This window comes from Giraffa tippelskirchi, chromosome 3, assembly GCF_054371585.1.
Source record: "Giraffa tippelskirchi isolate mGirTip1 chromosome 3, T2T-mGirTip1v1.2.pri, whole genome shotgun sequence".
In the NCBI taxonomy this organism is placed as follows: domain Eukaryota; kingdom Metazoa; phylum Chordata; class Mammalia; order Artiodactyla; family Giraffidae; genus Giraffa; species Giraffa tippelskirchi.
Genome location: NC_137277.1, coordinates 38,054,808 through 38,074,194, shown reverse-complemented (window position 1 = coordinate 38,074,194; position 19,387 = coordinate 38,054,808). Strand labels below are relative to the sequence as shown.

The following is a 19,387-nucleotide window of genomic DNA, read 5'->3' as shown; positions in this document are numbered from 1 at the left end:
TATAGGCCTTTAGACAATCATGTTATTTATAGCCTCAATGTGTCTCTGCTGGGATCAGGAGCCGGAGAGGAGGAGGTGGGCAGTCTGGGTGGAGGATGCACGACTACTCAGCGTGGGTCTCTAGGCATGCCCACCTTGGACCATCCACTCTGACACCTGCTTCCCCACTCTGCAGGGTTGGGAGGGCACGGGACACCGCTCTGTGTGCATTCACCCTTTGAACTCAAGGTGGGGGCTGAATCAGTATTCTGGAAGATAGATCTTTACTCGGGTGCTGGTGTCAGGGTGTGGCCACAAGATCCATGGAAATCCTCTGCCTGCACCAACCCGGTTGCCTCAGACCCACGCTGGGGGGCTCGCATGGCTGTGCATGAGTGCCTTACTCTGCATCCCTGCCCCCTCCCCCATGGGGAGAGCTGGCTCGGTGGGACTCACCGGGTTCAGAGCAGCTGGGCACAGCAGGCCCTGCAGGAGATCAGCAGCTTCCAGGCGGGTAGCAGTGAGGAGGCATGTTCTTTCCTCCATGAGCATAAGCGTCTTGCCCTCTCCCCTGGTGCCCAGCCAGGCAATCACTGTTCACTTTCTGATCGCTGCCACTGGGCCTGCCTCTCAGCAGGTGTGGGCAGAGCAGTGACCCAGACTCATGCTCACCTCCTGACCCTTGGCTTGCTCCATCCCTGCTCTCTATGGGTGTCCTCCCTGCCCCTTTGGTTGGAGGGGACAAGCTCCAGGAGCTAAACTCTCCAGCTCAATCCATTCCTGCCACCCCTAACCTCCCCAAGTCTCAACCCTCCCTCTGGAGCAGCCATCATCAAGCTGACTGCCTGCCCCCACCTCCCCCGACCCCATGGACTATACAGTTCATGGATTCTCCAGGCCAAAATACTGGAATGGGTAGCCTTTCCCTTCTCCAGGGGATCTTCCCAACCCAGGGATCGAACCCAGGTCTCCCACACTGCAGGAGGATTTTGTTACCAGCTGAGCCACGAGGGAAGCCCAAGAATACTGGAGTGGGTAGCCTATCTCTTCTCCAGTGGATCTTCCCAACCCAGGAATCGAACTGGGGTTTCCTGCATTGCAGGTGATTCTTTACCAGCTGAGCTATCAGGGAAGCCCTATCTACCCAGAGAACATCACATTCCATGGGTTAAGGGTTCAGTCCTACAAGACTATCCCTGCCAGACCCATCCCACAGTTCAGATGCCAACCACAAGTCCAGGTGGTGAGTGGCTGTAAACCCAAGGTTCTCACAGCCCCTTCCTGAGGTTCCACTAATGTGCTGGAGAACTTAGGAAACCCATTTACTTGCCGGTTTATTGCAAAGGATGGAATTCAGGAATAGCCCAATGAGAGAGAGGTGTAGGACATCTGAGCATCTGGCATCTGAGCCTTCAGTCCCAGCCAGCGTATGGTGTGGGGGAAGGGCATGGAGCCTCCACTCTCTCCACATGTCCATGTATTCACCAACCCAGAAGCTCTCTGGACACCCCCCCGTTTTGGATTTTTATGGAAGGTTCATTACTCAGGCATGATTGATTATACCATTGGCCATTGGAGTGTGATCTCAATTTCTAACCTCCCTCCCCTCCCTGGACGTGGTTTTGGGGCAGAATTGGGACCGAAAGTTCCAACCTTCTAATTGCAGGGTTTGCTCTTAGCCTTGTCCTTAGATGAGTTCCAAAAGTCACCTGACAAACAGAAGACACTTTTAGGGATCTCATCACCTAGCAAACTTCAAAGGTTTTAGGAGCTCAATGCCAGAAACATGATGAGCAGCCAAACATATATTTCTTACTATAAATGACAATATCATACTTGATTTCTCCTGAGAAGGAGGCAGTCAGTCTGTGTGGGCTTCACTGGCTGTGTGACCCGGGCCACTCTCTGTCCTCCCTGAGCTTCGGACTCTCCAGCTTTATTTAAGAGGTGTGTTGCATGTGGTTTTTCTAGCCTGTTAGTCACTCAGTTGTGTCTGACTCTTTGCGACCCCATGGACTGTAGCCTACCAGGCTCCCCTTGTCCATGGGATTCTCCAGGCAAGGATACTGGAGTGGGTAGCCATTCCCTTCTCCAGGGTATCTTCTTGACCCAGAGATATACCTTGTGATTTCTCATGGACTGGGTCCACAGAAGCCTAGCTCCAGGATCTGAACCTTCTCCCTACAGTCCTGGGGAGGACCCCTGTGAGACACAGCTCCCAGGAAATGGGCAAGGGCTTCCCAAGGGTCATCGGCTGCCACCTCCTCAGCTTAAGTCCAGGGGCTGGGGAGAAAGATCAGAAATCTCATTTATGCCAGTTCCAGAAACATGTTGGCACCAATGAGTGCCCATCTAGGTGGTGGGCAGTGACTCCAACCCTGCCTTTGGACCTCACAGCCACAGAAGGAACAGGAAAACACTTAGCTGGGCCAAGTGAGGACCACTTAAAGGGAGAATAAGGGGTTCCATCCCTCAGAAGTTGTGAGAAGTTGACCTAGGAGCTGGTAAATAGCCAGAGAAGGTACGGGGAAGGGAATCCCTGGTGGAGGGAACAGGCAGAGGCACAGGGGCTGAGGCAGAAGGTATGTAGTGAGTCATGGAGAGGTGTGGTGTGGTCAGAAAGGAGGGGGTGTGTGTGTTTTGAAGCGGGGGAGAGGAGGCAGGAGAGACTGGCTGGGACCAGAGGGCTCAGGTGCCAGTTGAGGAGCTGGGTCTTGGAGCCTGTAATCAGGGTAGTCCCTTCTGACTCAAGCGCTTTCTGGAGTTTGAGTTGCCAGGCAGGGCAGGGTGGTGCTTTCTGGGACTGAGCTAGACAGAATGCCCCGCCAGGAGTTTATAGGATGTTATCATCCTAAGTGTTTTGAGGCAGGGCAGAAGCGCTGGGGTGGCGGACTCTGGGAGGGAGAGACCAGTATGTGTTCTGTAAGCAACCCAACCCTAGCTGTATTCAGCTCCCAGCCCCTGCCTCAGTGGGGCCGGTTACTCAGACCTCGCCGTGCTGAGGTCCTAGCTGTAGATCTTTGAGAGCCCAGCCACTCAGGCTAGGCAGGAGGAATGGTCAGTAGAACACACCTTTCTGGCCGAAAGGGCACTTGCTGGGCAACCCTAGTCTCTGATACTCTGGACTCACTTGTTAGGGATGTCGATGGGGGAACTCACTGCTGAGCAGGACGAGGCCCTCAGACCTGACCTGCTCACATCATGTGTTAATTGTGCTTCCTGGACACAAGTCGAATTCCAGCTCCCAGGTGTCATTCCAGGTATGCAGGTGTGCCTGTCAGTGTGCATGCAGCCATATCTGCTCATTTCTGTGTTGGTGTCTGAGCATGAGAATGGGTGTTGATAGGGTCTGGATGATAAATCTCTTCTTCCACCCTGATCTCAGGCTTGGAGGGTTGAGCACACACATTGAGATGATAACCCCAATCCTGGCTTGTTCCCCTGCAACACCAGACATCAGTCTGTTTCATTCTCTGAAGACTCTTATCTCTCCTCCATGCCTAGATGAGCCTGTGAGCTTGTTGGTTTAATGCAGTCTCTAACAGGGCTGGCAGGAGGCAGTCAGAGGCTGCTGGAGTCAAGCTTTATCCCGTGCAGGGAAGTATGGGACTACATCAGTTAAGGTTGTAGGGTGGTATGCAACAGAAACTGACTGATAACTTAAGCAAGAAGGGGATTTGTTGAAGCACATCAGGAGCTCACAGCGTCTATGTGGAGATTCAGGAGCCAGGGCTCTTGGGCCATCTTACTGGGGGACCTTCACCAGAGCTCCAGACAATTTTTCCCTATCCTTTTTCCACCCTACTCAAGACATAAAGCCCTGAATGGGAGAGTCCAGTTGGATCATTAGCCCATGCCTTGATTTGTATATAGCACCATTAAGACCAGGAAACCAGGATGCATTTAAGAGCATCAAAATAAAACAGCAATGAAAGAAAGAGACCAAAAAAAAAAAAAAAATACAAATACCAATGACTGTGTCCATTACAGTGATCATGGGCAGACCGCTGGCCCTTTCTCAGATGCAGCCTCTCATGGGACAGGGAAGAGGCCAGACTCGGTGTCCTTCAAGGGGTTCTTCATTTCTGAGAGTCCAAGTCCACGATCAAAGGAGATGGAAGCTTCTATAATTCAGCAAGTGTTAAAAATGTTCAATAAGAGAACAGGAACTTCTGTGTTAGTGGGGACTCAGAGCCATCTGTTCTGAGCAGGGGAGAGGCAGAGATGAAGTGTTCTGAGCTGGGGGGTGGAGGGGCTCCAAGTCCCCTGCTTGGCAACAGCAGGAGCAGAGAAGAGCTGTCCTCTCCCTACCCTTGGGTGGTGACCTGTGGAGAAGGTAGTCAAAGGGTGGATGTAAATGGCACATGGAAGCTAATGGAGGGTGGAGTCAAAGAGGGAGAAAATGTCTTTCTTAGAGGGGCCAGAAGAGGAATCTGGCTGGTTTCTGAATCATGAAGAACAACAGATACATGATGCAAATCAGCACACACTCCCTGAGTCGCACCTGCTAAATGTCATTTACTCATTCACTCAACAAACATTCTGTGAGCCACCTCCTCTGCCCTGGACTATGGAGATGAATCAGATAGCGTTTGAACCCTCAAAGCTCACGATCTGTTTTTGGGAGCGGGGGACTGATGTACAAACATAATCAGCACAATGAGTTTGGTGCGATAGAAGGGTACACAGGGTACTCAAGTAGCCTAGAGGAAATGACAATTTCAATAAGTAGGTCTGGGAGGGTTTCCTGGAGGAAGTCGTGTCTGTGCTGGGTTTCTGAAGGATAAGTGGGAGGAGTGAGCTAGGCAGAACCAGACTAAAAAGCCAGGGGAGGGGGTTACCTAGGTGGCGCTCTCCGTGGTCCTGAACCATCATTGTGTTACCAGGACAAGACTTTTGTGTTGAGGGTAGGGGGCAACTAGAGACAATTGCTCCCAATTCCTGCCAGTCCTCTGGGTCCAGAAAGTATTGTAACTATGAGTGAGTCTAGGGAGCTCCATTTTCAGTGTGGGTGAGTGTAATTTTGAGAGATGGGCAGTAGGATCTGAGGCTGGAGATTGGCATGGGTCATGAAGAGTTATTGGAGATCATGTTAAGGAACTTTGATATTAAAAAAATAATTTTATTTAAGTATAGTTGATTTACACTGTCATGTTAATTTCTGCTGTACATAAAAGTGATTCAGTTATACATATATATATATATATATATATTCTTTATCATGTTCTTTTCCATTATGGTTTATTATAAGATATACAGTAGGACCTTGTTGTGTATCCATTCTATATGTAATAGTTTGCATCTGCTAATCCCAAACTCCCACTCCATCTCTCTCTCACCCCCTCACCCCCTTGGCAACCACAAGTCTGTTCTCTATATCTGTGCATCTGTTTCTGTTTCATAGATAGGAACTTAGATATTTTTAGTCTTATAGTAGTGGAGAGCCATGGAAAGGTTTTATGCAAGGTAATGATAGGGTTGTATGTGTGACTTAGAAAATTATGGCAAGAAATATGAAGAAAAGACTGGAGGGGAATGTTGGAACAGGTGTTGTTGAGCTTTAAAAGGGTCCAAGTGAGACATGAAAGATTAGAGCTAAGTCCATGAACAATGAAGACATTTGAAGATATTAAGAAAAAAGTGGATGGGCCCTAGAGGTGGGAGTTGAAGGAGGAGTCCCAGATGGCTTCTAGGTTTCCTGCTTGGTAACAATGTGGATGCTTCTGCTATTTGTCAGAGATAAATGATACTGGGTTGGAGCATGTTGAGGGGAAAGATGACGAGTTCAGTCTTGGATGTGCTGAGTTTAAGGTGCTGAGGGCTATCTCGGGGGGAATGTGCAGGAAACTGCATATAGACTGTTTGGAGATGAGGTCACATCTAAAGATGGAGGATGGGATGTCCTAGGGATGTGGATAATTGTTGAAAGCCCAAACACGAGTGAGAAGCTGCCGAGGGAGGGTGTGCCACGTGAGCAGGGAGGAGACTGAAGCTGAGCACTGGAGACACTCCAGTGTAGGGAGATGGGCAGAGGGGAGGTGGACTGAGCTCCCAGCTAGCAGACGTAGAGCCAGTATTTCTCTGAGTGTGTTCTGCAAAGCCTAGTCATCTTCCAAGATGTTCTGTGGCCTCATACACATGGGGAGATGGCAGCCTATACCTCCCCATGGGAGACTCCCAATGTACATTCTCAGATTAAAAGCTCTGAAAAGTTCCTCAGTGAGGGAACCTAATTCTCTATGTTTACCTCACCATTTCCCAAATATACTTGCCCTTGGGACATGGACCACTAATGTCCTGTGCCCCATTTGTTTTGAAATTATGGTCTAGACTTAATGAATGAATATTAGAAGGCCCTTTAGCCATCATTGACTTCAGCCTCACATTATGTTGATGAGGAAACTCTGTCCTGGAGAAGCTAAGGGAAGCTACTGCCCCCATCCCTGTGGGGTAGCAGAGGAAACACTGAATTAGAGGGTAGACACACCCTACCCTCAAGGTTTAGTGCAAGCCTCATCATTTACTGGGCTTCCTTGGCGGCTCAGATAGTAAGGAATCTGCCTGCAATGCAGGAGACCCAGGTTCACCCCTGGGTCCAGAAGATCCCCTGGAGAGGGGAATGGTTACCCACTCCAGTATTCTTGCCTGGAGAATCCAATGGACAGAGTAGTCTGGTGGGCTACAGTTCATAGGGTCACAGAGTCAGACACGACTGTGCAACTTAACACTTTCACTTCATCATTTACTAGGTATGTGACCCTAGGTACACTACTTTTCTTCCTTGGGTCTCTCTTTCTGGTTAAGAGCTAAAACTGCTCCCTGGACAGGGCTGTGGCTGAAAGGATGAGGAATTTGCGGGAGTGGGAAGGGGACCATGGTGTTGGGCTTAGAGCCTTGGTTCTGCCTTCTGCCTACAGTCCCACAGCTGGCCACATCCTCCAGCTGGGCCCTGTCCTCTACTCGGCATCATCACACCATTATGAAGGTCAGTGCTGGGGCTCAGTCCCAACCCCACAGAGCTCCTAGGTCTGTCCTTGCCTGTTTGATCACCTGCCATTCTGGGCCACCCAGTGGAACTTCCCGCATCCAGCTTTGCAGGCCTGCACTCAGCAAGCTGGAAAGAGGCAGCACAAGAACTTTCAGAATGAAATGTTTTCCTAACCCTCTCGTCACAGTCATTCATACCCAACACAACGATGCATATTTTTAGTCACTTCACAGAATTTAAAACACACCTCGAAGGCGCCAAGAAACACCAGCTTGGGGATTAACTCTGCTCACAAGAGACAGTGGGGTGGATGTGGGGAGGGCTGCCTCGTGCTGCATCACCCGTTGTCTGTGCCATGACTCACTGTGGCCGACACCTTCACGAGATGCACCTGCCCATGGATGTTGGGTCTGGAGCAGCCTGCGGTGGGAACTGAGCTCCCAGCCCAGGTATTGCACCAACCCCAGGTCAGTGCTAACTCTGGCACCTGCTAGCTGCACGTCCATAGTGGGGTCATCTCTGGGCCCTGGAACCTGTATGTGGAACCCAGGACATAATTCTGGTTCCCCGGGCTCGGTCTCGTTCTAGCATTCTCTCCTCAGCCCTTTGTACAGGATTTTTATTTCAATCAAAGCTGCAAACACATGAACGGGGGACGGAGCTTACCAGAACCACAGCACCTCTGAGATGGGTGACAGTGGAGAATGTAGTCCCAAATACAGAAGCTATTCTGCCACTCTCTACAGGGGATGGGGCTCCCCGCTCCAGCAAGGGAGAACCTAGGGGACTTCAGACCATCTAAAGCCTATCCTCCTATCTACCCCCAGAGAGAGAAACTGACACCAGTTAGGGTTCTTGTCGGACACGACTGAAGCGACGCAGCAGCAGCAGCAGCAGCAGCAGCAGCAGCAGGGTTCTTGTCTAGGGTCATGCCACATACCAGGGCAGAACTGAGTTAGGGCCCAGCCTCCTGTCTCCCATTCAGGGCTTTGTCATGCGCTGCTGAAGCCTGATGCTTGCGGTTACTGGGCCCTCAGGGGACAAGGCCCCCTTTTAATGCCCTGTTTCTAAGGTGTCCCAGTTGGAGCCCGGTCTCTCCCTGCCAGGGGCTGCCTCTCTGTGGGGCATGGGTAGGGTCTCGGTGTGCACACAGGAATGGGTCCAGGGGGAGGCTGGGGGCTGGATCTGAGTTTCCATGGGGAGATGGGCGACATAACCTTCTGTGTCTGTTGGAGCCCTGGACCAAAACCCCCACTGATCATGCTTCTCGGTTCTTACAGTAGCCCTCCCTGATCTGATTAAATCATGGCGGGTGAGTAGCTGCTGGAGCGGTCACGGGCTCTCCCACCCGCGCTCCTGACTTAATCATCTGAGACCCTCTCTCCAAGATGTCCACATGCCCTAAGCTCCAGCCCCTCAGCTGTCGCCCAGACTCTCTGCTGCGGTAGGGGATGGTGGGGGAGGGCACTGAGTGGGTGCCAGGGAGTCCGGCTTCCCGCACGCGACTCCTAGCTCCGTGGTTCCCCACAAACCCCCTCCGGGTCCTCGCCAGCCTCAGCGGCCGCGCGGCTCCGGTGTGACTGCGCCCTCGTCGGGCGGGAGGGGCTCTGCGGCCCGGCCCCCTCTCCGCCCCCCTGGAGGCAGCACGTGTGGGGCGGGGCTGTGGTCTGAGCCCGGGGCTGATTGGGCGAGGGCATGGTGGGCGGGGCCGGGCCGCAGCTGTCAGAGCGGCGGCGGCGGCGACCGCGGCGCATCGGGCTGAAACGGTGGCAGCTCCGCAGCCGGGGCCGGAGCGCAGGAGCCGACGGGGCCCGGCCGGGATGGTGCAGCGGCGGCTCCTCGGCGCACACACGCACTGAGTGGGCCCAAGCTGGGCCCCGCGCCCCCCGCGCCCCCCGCCGCCCCGATCCCGGCGGGCATGATGTGCCTGGAATGCGCCTCGGCGGCGGCGGGCGGCGCGGAGGAGGAGGAGGCGGACGCGGAGCGGCGGCGCCGGCGCCGGGGGGCGCAGCTAGGGGCCGGCGGTGGCGGTTGCTGTGGGGCGCGGGCAGCGGGCGCCGCTGGAGTCGCGACCGCCGACGATGAGGTGCAGACGCTGTCGGGCAGCGTGAGACGGGCCCCTTCCGGACCCCCCAGCACCCCCAGCACTCCTGGCTGCGCAGCGGCTGCCAAGGGCCCGGGCGCGCAGCAGCCCAAACCAGCCAGCTTGGGCCGCGGGCGGGGGGCAGCCGCCGCCATCCTCAGCTTGGGCAACGTGCTCAACTACCTGGACAGGTACACCGTAGCAGGTGAGCGAGTGCCCCACCCAGTCCGAGAACCAGGACCCTCTGCCTCGAGGTACCCCAGGGCAGGCCCCCTATATCCAAGCCTTTGGTGGTGTCCCTAAGGGCCTTCGCCTCAAGTACCACTAGGCAAGTGATGCCCCCAAGATCTACTGGTCCAATCCTGGGACCGCCCCCGCACGTCCCTGGCCAGGGGTAGGGGGAGTCCCCACCCCTGGAGTAGCCTGCGCGTCCTCGCCAGCCCTTGACGTCCCATCCGTTGTCCTCTTCTGCGAGAGTCTCCTTTGCGTCTCTCTGCGTTATGGCCTTCGCGACCCCTTCCGCCCCAGCCTCAGGTTCCCGGGCCTCTCTTCCCCTTCCCCCAGCCCAGGCGGTCTGTCCGTCCGTAGCCGGTCAGTTCCTTCCTTCCTCCGCCGCCTCCACTCCCCTGCGTGCGTGCGGCGAGTGCGCGCGCCCCTTGCGGGTGTGCACCAGAGGAGACCAAGTGTGTGCTCGCAGGCGGCGCGGATGTGTGTGTGAGCGTGTGAGCGCGTGGCTGACAAAGGCTTGGGGCTGCGGGGAGTGGAGGGAGGGGCGGGGCGGGTCCGCGGCGCCTGGGGACCCAGGATGCGGTTTGCAGCTGGCCCTGGCTAGAGGCCTGAAGACGCTTCCCTCTCTTCTCTGTCGCTTGGGGCCTGGGGTAGGGCGCAGGCCACTGGGGCAGGAGAGGGACTGCCTAGTCCTCTGTGAGCGTCTCCTGGAGCCAGCCTCCTCAGGGAGGGGGTAGGGGTCGATAGAACAACTGAGTTCTCGCCCCGAATCTGCCCCTCTGTGCTTGGTGTGTGACCTTGGGCCGGTCTTAGCTGGTGTTTAGGTCTCTTCACCCGTTTGTGAGGTGGTTGATCCTCAGACCCTCTGGGGATGAAAGAACGTTCTGGGAATTCTAGTCTGCTGGCTCCCCTCCCCTGGTTCTCAGGGGTCTATGAGCAGGGACTTTTCCCTAAATTGAGCTACTCCTGGGTGGGAATGGTGTAGCCTTGAAAGAAAAGGACTTGGGCCAGACTTGCATGTGGGGGCTCTCTGCCATAGGAGACTAGCGACTGGATGCCTGACATTCTGGCCTGCTGGCCCCAGAACCTGCCTAACCACAGCTTAGTAAAATCTGGAACTACAAAAAAGAAAAAAAACAGAGAGGGAGAAATTTTGGACAGACTCTACAGAGAACTTTGTGCCCATGACGAGAGGCGAATCCTGGCCTAAACCATAAAACATAATGCCACCTGGGTCTCCTTTCCCAGGACTCAGTCTCCCTGTCTGTTGAATGAGGTTTTGTGTCAAGTGGAAGGGAGAGGCTTCTGCCTTCCCCGACTCCCACTTTCAAAATCTTTTATCTCTCTGTTCCTCTCTGCGGGGAGTTGAAAGGGGGTACCCCTGGCACCAGTTTCTGGGGCGAGCTGTCCCAGGGGACTCTTACTTTGGTCTGGTGAGCTGGAGTACCCAGTACCATCCAAGCACACCAGCCCCTCTCATGCATGTGCCATCCTGCCTGGGACCTGGGAGCTTAGGTACCACCTTAAAGTGGGGAGAAGTCACAGAACACGGGCGGGGGGCAGGGGTGGACCTGCGGTTAGTGCAACATCAACTTCTGTCCACAGATGAGCAAACTAAGGCCTTTGTCCACAATGGCTCAGAGAGGGCACTGGCATTCCATCTAAATCCATCTACCTGGCTCCCACCCTCTCAGCTGGGCAATGAATGGCCTGCTTCTGGCTCTGTCACAGCAATTTGTCTTTTCAGGCCCCAGACCACTACCACCCCCTGACCCACACTCTGACATTCTTAGGGAAAACTGACTCTGCTTAGTGGCTGAGGTGGGAGGGTGGAATCAAGGAGGGCTGGTGCTTATCTGCCCCCACCCCCAAGGGGGTCCCAGAGTTAGAATGGGAGAATAAGATAGGAAATTTTTGGTGAATTGGTAACAGGGGGTGGAGCAGTAGGGAGGAAGGTCTGGAAAGCTCTCTGCAAACAGTGCCTGAGCTGTGCATCCCCTTCTGTCCCGCCAGGGCCAGCAGCTCCTGCTCCACCCCACCCCCAGCACATAGCACACACAGATTTCCTCTCCGGATAAGCCTGGCTCCCTCCCTCTCTCTTTACTGTCGATTCTCCTACCACCACCCCCTTGTTGCCAAGTTCAGTTTTCAGGAAGATTTACTGTCTCTATGGCAACTACTATGGCTTGATGTGTCTTGGGAGGCGGGGAGCGGTTTGGGGGGATTGCAGGGGAATGGTCATCTCAGGCTTCAGTCCACCTGTTGTTGACTGTCCAGCTGGGACAGATGAGGCGATGCTGACAGTCCATGGCTCAGTCATCTTGGATATTTGCACCCACCTGATCCCTGAGAAACTCACCATCTGGCCCTGGCTCCCCCATCAAGAAAAAAAAAAAATGGAGATAGTTCCCACTCTCTTCCTTTCAATCCGTCCTGTGCATTTCTGTTTTCATGGTATTGACCAGCTTGGTCCAAAAGAGATATAAGGCAAACCATGAATATAATTTAACATGTTCTAGGGGCCACATTTAAAAAAGTAAAAAGAATAGGTGAAATGAATGAACAACATTTTATTCCACTGACTCTAGCGAACATCATCAACATAGAAGCTCTTGATGGGATAGTTTGGCTACTTTTCATACTGAGTTTCAAAACTCAGTGTATTTTGCATTTACAGCACATGTCAATTTAGACTAGTTGTATTTCAGATACCCAATAGTCATAGTAGCTAGGGGCCCCCACGATGGACAATGAAGGTCTAGAGTCTTTGATGCCAGAGTTCATGTCCAGGCTCTTCAAATTCCCAGCCCTGTGACCTTGAGGATGTCACCTGGGCCTTCCGGGTAATCACTTCCTCCCCTCTACCTCCCAGGGTCGTGGTGTAACTGGGAGGTGTCTCTTATGCCAGGGACAAGGCCAGACTCCTAGGAGATCTTCACTTCTCCCTGCTCTTCCATGGCTCTGCCCAAGCTGTGCCCCGGTCATTGTGCCCTCCTATTTCTTGCTTTCTCACAGTTCCTTTTAGGATTCCTTGGCAAATCCCCTCCTTCTTCACCAGGGCTGTTCTCTATCCTGGGAACTCTGGTAGGTTCTGCCTCCATCCTAGCATTCCCAGGGGTGATCGAGCTAATTACGGCTTCTTCTCCTCCTCCCCATGAGAACCCCCTGAGGGCAGCAGGCCTCAGAAGCAGGTGAGAAGGGCCAGGCTCCCACTCTGGCTTTTCTTACTGATGGATGTAACTGAAGTAGCCCAGAAACCACCTCTTAACCTTGCCTTCCACCTCCCTGGGTGGATGGGGACGTGGATGCTGAGAGAGAGCTGGCATTTATCCAAGGTCACATGATAGGGTGGAGCAGGATCAGAACCCTCCAGTGTGGTCTTCTCTCCAGGGCAGGACAGAGCATGCCCCCCTGCTTCTGACCTGGAAAACTGGAGGCTCCGCTGGCCAGGGCGGAAGCCCTCCAGTCAGATGAATTTCAGCTCAGTTTAACAGCAGCAGTTTGAGCTCCCCTAGGGCACATGGCTCCCGCTCCCAAGGCCCCTACTAGCCTGGCAGCCACTCACTCTCCATTCTGATCCCACCTGTGGCTGCCAGGTCAGGAGAAGGGGTGGAGCCTCTCATTTGAGGGTCCTGAGTCTCCCCTTACCAGCAGCACAGCACCATGGTGCCTGAGAAGCCTGTGCTCTCGGGCTTCCATTCTTCCATCTGTAGAAGAGAAGCAGAACTGAGAGTGTAGGAGGCAGCATTCTTTTCCTGGAAACAGACCCAGCAAGAAGAAGTTGTCATGGCCCTGTTCATGGTTGCTGAATGACTATTTGAGAGCTGAGATTCTCCCCTAACTTCTCTGGGGGCACCTGTTCCCTTCCGGAGACCCAGTTTCTTTCCCTTTGATCCAGCCCCTTGGCAGACTAGGCACTTGAAATCGGGTGGAGCAGGGGCTGGTGAGGAGGAGAGGCAGAGCCCTGCCCTGGGGGAGTCTTTTCTGCCAAAGAAGCTGAGACGGGTATCCATGGCAACGCTCACTAACACAAACCCAGAAGGAGAGAGGAGTAGAGGGACCCAGCCTGGAATGCAGGCCTGGCAGGGACTGGGGGCTTCCCCAAACACCTGAGCTGGGTGCGGGAAGGGCGGCCAAGCACGGGCTCTTGGCTCTTTTCCTTTTTTTTTTTTGTCTGCTTGGTTGAATCTGTCCAGAGCTAACACTTAGGGGAACGGAGGCTCCGGGCCTTCTGCAATGTCACCTGAGTGTGTAGAAGCCAGGTCAGTCCCCACGCTCCATGGCTATCTCTGTGGATAAGGATTATCAATGCCACTCCTGCCCTGCCCCCTCAGGTGGCTTTGTTTGACCCCTTGAGTGGCCCTGCCTTGGTCACCACCAAGTCAGGACTACGTAAGGTCTGCAGGGTGGGGTGTCCCAGGACCACATTCCAGAATGCCTGTCTGATAGGTCAGCGTCCAGGTGCAACGCTGGGCTGGCCTGGAATGCCAGCACCACAGTGACTAACCACTAGCAGCCCATTCTCAAGCTCCTTTTTCCTCCTTAGGCACCTTCCGGTTGGATCTGTTGGCACCTCCTCTGTGCCATTGACCTGTCAGAGAAGTGCCTTGAAACTCACTACCTTGGTTTGGGACTCAGGGCCAGTGACCGGCCCAGCCTATGCCTTTGTTTCCCCTTTGTGAATGGGGCAGGAAGGCTGCAGGGTATAGCCTGGTCCGAGAGGGAGGTTGCGCGGCCAGAGCTGCTCAGAGAGGAGTTTCGTGTCCCTTCCCTGACAGGAAGTGGCTTTTGTTTCTCCCTGGGTGTGAAGTGAAGTTGCTCGGTCTTGTCCGACTCTCTGTGATCCTGTGGACTGTAGTCTACCAGGCTCCTCTGTCCATGGAATTTTCCAGGCAAGAGTACTGGAGTGGGTTGCCATTTCCTTCTCCAGGGGATCTTCCTGACCCAGGGATCGAACACAAGTCTCCCGCATTGCAGGCAGACCCTTTACCGTCTGAGCCACCAGGGAAGCCCTGGGTGTTGGGGCCTGAAATCCTGAGGGTAGATGGGGGATGAGAGCACAGGAGGCAAAGAAGGCACTGTCTTGATCCCCAGGCGCATGGGGCTGGGCTCCCCATGGGCCATGACGATCTCCTGGGCTGCTCCTGGCTTTGTCAGAATTGCTGTGTGACCTGAGGCAGATCCTGACCCTCTCTGAGCCCTGAATCCACAATAGAAAGTTTTGTTCCTCTTTTTCTGTGGTCAGGGTCTTGCTCCCAAGGGTAGTATGGGGCGCGTGACTTGGTCTCAGGAGTTCTCACCTGTTAGACTTCGGCTCTGCCTACATCTCCCTTTCCCAAGATAGCCAGGTCTGTTTCCCTGTTGCTGCAGTGGCCAAACTTATTTTTTGCTGATGGGCCTCAGTGGTGCCTCTGCCCTCCTTCCTAGAAGTCTTCCCTATGTCCCCTCCACTCTGTCCCACATCCATCATAGCACCTACCCCTGTTATAGGCCAGCTGTCTCCCTCCAGCCTCAAGGGTTTCTGAGCCTGGTCACCTCTGTGACCCCAGTACATGTGAGGAATGGGCATAGGCTTGGCTCTTGTTGTCCGACTATGTGACAGAATTGAGTTGCCCCAGCCTGGCCTGACCCCAAAGCCCATCCTTCTGGGCTGAAGGGGCACTGGTAGGTTTGGATGACCCCGGACCAGGATAGGCCCCTGTGGTCGAGGCTGGGGCTTCTCTTGTGGTGGCCGATGCTGCCCTTTGGTCCTGACCAGGGCTCACAATGAGCTACAAGCCTCGTGTCTCCAGGAAGGAAGTGGGTGCAGTGGTCAGTGTGGTCCCTGTCTGCCCCGCCCGCAGACCTGACAATGGGTCTCCCTGGCTCCATGCTGGGTAGAATGGCTCCTATGCATGCAGGAGGGCACTGGGGTGGTTCTGCCTGGTCTCTTCTGCAGGTGGGGCACTGGAGGTAAAGAGCTGGTCCCAGGTCACTCTGCCAGGTGGGGTGAAGCAGGACACTGGTCCTCTCTGGTCCTGGCCCTCTCTTGGTGGTTGGGGGGTTGATGGTAGGAACTCTAGGTAAAGATGTAGCTGAGGGTAGAAGCATTTCTTTTAGAGTGAAAAAGGAGCAAGAATGATGCACTAGCCAGAGTTTGGAGGTTAGGGGTGCGGGCCCTGCCTCCTGCCTTGCCCTCAGTTCTCTGCCTCCATGGCGACCTTGCTGGGGTCTTCTCCTCTGCCCCACCCCTCCATCGTGGGGTCTTCATGATCCCTTCAGTGCCTGGCATGGACTTGCCAAATGGGATCTCTGACCCCAAGGAGCACGGTTATGCTTTGTAAACTGTAGAGGGCTGTGCCTGGGGTGGGATGTTGTTACTTAGTCACACACTGTTTGGAGCACCCAGGTGAGAGTGGCTGGTGTGGATGTTGAGAGGGGGCTGGCTGCAGCCTCTTTTCTGGTGTTTTTTTGGGGTGAGATGGGGAGGACAGGCCAGATCGGGGAGCTTGGAGGCCAGCTCAGCCTAGCTCCCGCCTGGTCTTCTGTGGTCTGTTTCCTTCATCTTCTGAATCTCAATTTTCCATCAGAGAAGTGGGAGTGGAAGTCATTGGTCACCTTAGCCTGCTGGTGCAGCATACAGGGAGACGGCTGAAGGTTCGTGGGCTTGAGCCATGCCATTCCGAGGTCTCTTATCTCTCCCCACCCTCTCTCCCCCCATACCTTCTTGGCCTTATCCTGGGTCTGTGTCCACACAGCCCACACCCTCCATGGGTCACGATAAGGGTGTGACCACCTTGTCCCCAGCCCCTGGTGGTCTTGGGAGTCCTTGAGCCAGAGCAGGGCTGGGGAGGCTGAGATGGGAAAGGAGTAGCCCTGCAAAGCCCCCAAATTGCTAAGGCTGAGTCCGGTTCCAGGAAAGCCGGCCCCAAATGATAGACCAGAACCACAGGCCAGAGGCCTGGCTGCCTGTCTCCGCCCACTCTGGGCAGAGAGGCTTGGTGGGGAGTAGGGGATGGGGTGGGGTATTGGGGGAGGGCTCTCTGCTCTCCTCAGGCTGGCAGGGTCTGCGGGCAGGGCTCTGGGTAGGGAGGGGTGCTATGGGTGCTCTTTAAGGGGCCAAGTTTGGAGTCTTCTAGGGAGGGGCTGAGACTGTGGGGCTGGGGCCCCATCCTCGCGGTCCCTGCAGAGATGACCACTAGGCTGTCCTGACATTGATGATCCAGATTTATAGGGAGACGTGGGGGGTAGGAGGGAGGGTGTATATAGAACAAACTTGATTTAAGATTTAGGATGGACGCAGCAGGGATGTGTAGGGATTCTGGGTCACTCTCAACCTGGGCCCCAGAATAGAGGCCAGATGCTCCCGGAGGTCACTCAGCTTGTCCCTGGGGGATCGGGGGAGGGTCTTGCCCTTGGACACTCTGGGGCAGGTAGAAGTGAGCATGCTTGACAGCCCGGGTCCCTGGCTGAGGAACTGCCTTGGTCAGTCCCTTTAGGCTCAGGAAGGAGGGGGTGGGTGCTGGTGGGGCCAGGCTGTGGTTTCTTAGCCTGAGCCATCCAGAGCCAGGTCAGCAGAGCCAGGCCCTCAGGCCCCTATAATTACTGGGGCGGGAGCTACAGCCCAGTATGGTAGCAGGGGTGAGACTTCCAGATTGAGCCAGCTGTGAGGCCTCCAAAGGGGACCAGGGTCCCTCCGGGAGGGACCGGCCAATGGCAAGCAGTACCCACCATCTGCCCCCATTTTGGAGAAAAGAACAGTGAGGTGGGGATTCCCATTCTCTGGAAACTGATCACAGGGTGGGGCTCTTGCCCCATGAGTTAATGATCTATGATCACGTTTATAACATTTATTGACTACCTACTATGTGCCAGACACCGTTCCAAGCATTTTACAGGATTAACCCATTTAAACTTCACAACTATAAAGCAGATGTTAAAATTTATTCTTGTTATGGTGTATAGGTATACATATATACATACATATATATATATAATTGAATATTACTCAGCCATAAAAAAGAACAAAATAATACCATTTGCAGCGATGTGGATGAGCCTAAAGATTTTTATGCTGAGTGAAGTGCATCAGACAGAGAAAGACAACTATCATATGATATCGCTTATATGTGGAATCTAAAAAAATGGTAGAAATGAACTTATTTACAAAATAGAAATAGAGTTATAGATATAGAAAACAAACATGGTTTGTTACCAAGGGGGAAAGGCAAGGGGAGGGATAAATTTGGAGTTTGGGATTGACATATATACTCTAATATATATAAAATAGGTAACTAAAAAGAACCTACTGTATAGCACAGAGAACTCTACTCAATACTCTATAATGACCTATATGGGAAAATAATCTAAAAATAATCTAAAAATGAGTGTATATATATATATATATATAACTGATTCACTTTGGTATCACCTAAAACTAACACAATATTGTAAATCAAGTATACTGTAATAAAAATTAATTAAAAAAATTAATCCTTGTTACAGAGGAGGAAACTGGCACAGAGAGGTTAAATAACTTGCCTGAGATCACACAGCAGGGAAGGTGGAGAAGTCAGGATTTGAACTCAGAGCCCATGCTCCTAGGAATTCAGCTATGCTGCCTGCTACTCTGAGAGAGGCAAGGTGGACTGCACTGGATGGCGAGGCAGAGAGAGACCTCAGGATCATGTCCCAACCTTGCATCTGAGGCTGGTCTGAACTGGGGGCTCCCGAAGTCAGTGTGGATTTCCTCTTACACTGTGGCCTTTTTGAGGACTCAGTGATGTCAGCAGGTTGGGTTCTGGACCTGGCTCCTCTGGGGGTGATTGAGGGGCCAGCAGTGATGGAGAGTCACTGTGAACATCTGTGACCAGCCTGATAGGCGAGTCAGGCCAGATTTCATCCAGCTCTGGGGGTACCTCAAGGTTACAGGCATCTCTTCAACAAGAGCCCCGAAGGAGGGAGCTGGAGGGTGGAAGAACCTTGGTAGACATGAGCTTGGATCTGGGCCCTGGATGAGGTGGAGATGAACAGCCCAGGAAGAGGGCACGGCTGTGTCAAGCCTTAGAGGCCTGTGGACCATGATGTGTAAGCCACGGGGGTTCAGACCATCCAGGCCAGTGATTTCCAGTTACCTGGACAGTGTGTTAATAGATTCCTGGCTCTCGCTTCTAGACAGGGTGATTGTGCAGGTCTGGAGCGTGGAGGCCTCAAATTCGAGAAGTCTGGGCTGAATTTGGGTGGTAATGCAAAGCCACTAAACCCTAGCGGGGCAACCACGCTCAATGAGCTAATAATTTGTTTCCACGCTCAGAACAATGTCTGGCATGTAGTGAGCCCTCAATACACGTTAACATCCATATTATTGTTGTCATTAGCAGTAGTATTATGAATAAGGGTCCTGGGCCGTGTATTTTGAAGACCTCCTAGGTCTCCAGGAGCTAGTGAAGGACAGGGAAGCCTGGTGTGCTGCAGTCCATGGGGTCACAAGGAGTTGGACACGACTGAGCAACCAAACAACAACAACTTAGATGACTCTGAGCCCTGGTCAGAGCTGACAACCACTGGGCCACAGCCTTAGCTCCTTGAGTCCAGAGACTGTTTGTGGTCTCTGAAGCCCCAGCCCAGGACTTAATAAGAAACTGATAAGTGCTTGTGTGGTCAGGCTACCTGAAGGGGTGCTGGGTGGGTGGGAGAGGCTGGAGGCAGGGAGTCCAGGGAGGAGACTGGTTGGGGAAGAGAGAGAATCCTTGGGACCCATTCATGGGAGGTAAAGGGGGTGTCATGGCCGACTCCCAGGTGTCTGGCCTGGTGGAGTCATGGAATCGGGGTCCAGGTGACTGTGATGCTGAGGGATGAGAAAGCCTGTGGGACTGAGCCACCAGGAGGTGGTTGGCTTCAATGGAGGATGGAGATGAGGACACTGAGTTGGGAGGGACGAAAATTCTTTTAAGAACTTTAGCTATGGAAATTCCCTGGCAGTCTAGAGGTTAGGACTCAGCGCTTTCACTGATGTGGCCTGTGTTCAATCCTTGGTTGGGGAACTAAAAAAAAGAAAAAAGAACTTCATCTGTGAAGTGTGAGTAGCTCAGTCGTGTCCAACTCTTTGCGACCCCGTGAACTGTAGCCCA

At 53.6% G+C, this 19,387-nt stretch overlaps 1 protein-coding gene across 5 annotated transcripts in view; it reads left to right on the top strand.

Moving 5' to 3' along the window:
- The first annotated feature begins 8,688 nt into the window (after positions 1–8,688).
- Positions 8,689–19,387, top strand: part of SPNS2 (SPNS lysolipid transporter 2, sphingosine-1-phosphate) — a 37,665-nt gene continuing 26,966 nt past the window's right edge. For all 5 annotated transcript variants that reach the window (XR_014079498.1, XR_014079496.1, XR_014079497.1 and 2 more), the window contains exon 1: positions 8,689–9,255. Coding sequence is in view for 2 of the 5 variants with exons in the window: in XM_081579858.1 (XP_081435984.1) it covers positions 8,886–9,255 (370 nt within the window). In the remaining 3 variants the exon portion in view is untranslated. The remainder of the gene's footprint in view (positions 9,256–19,387) is intronic.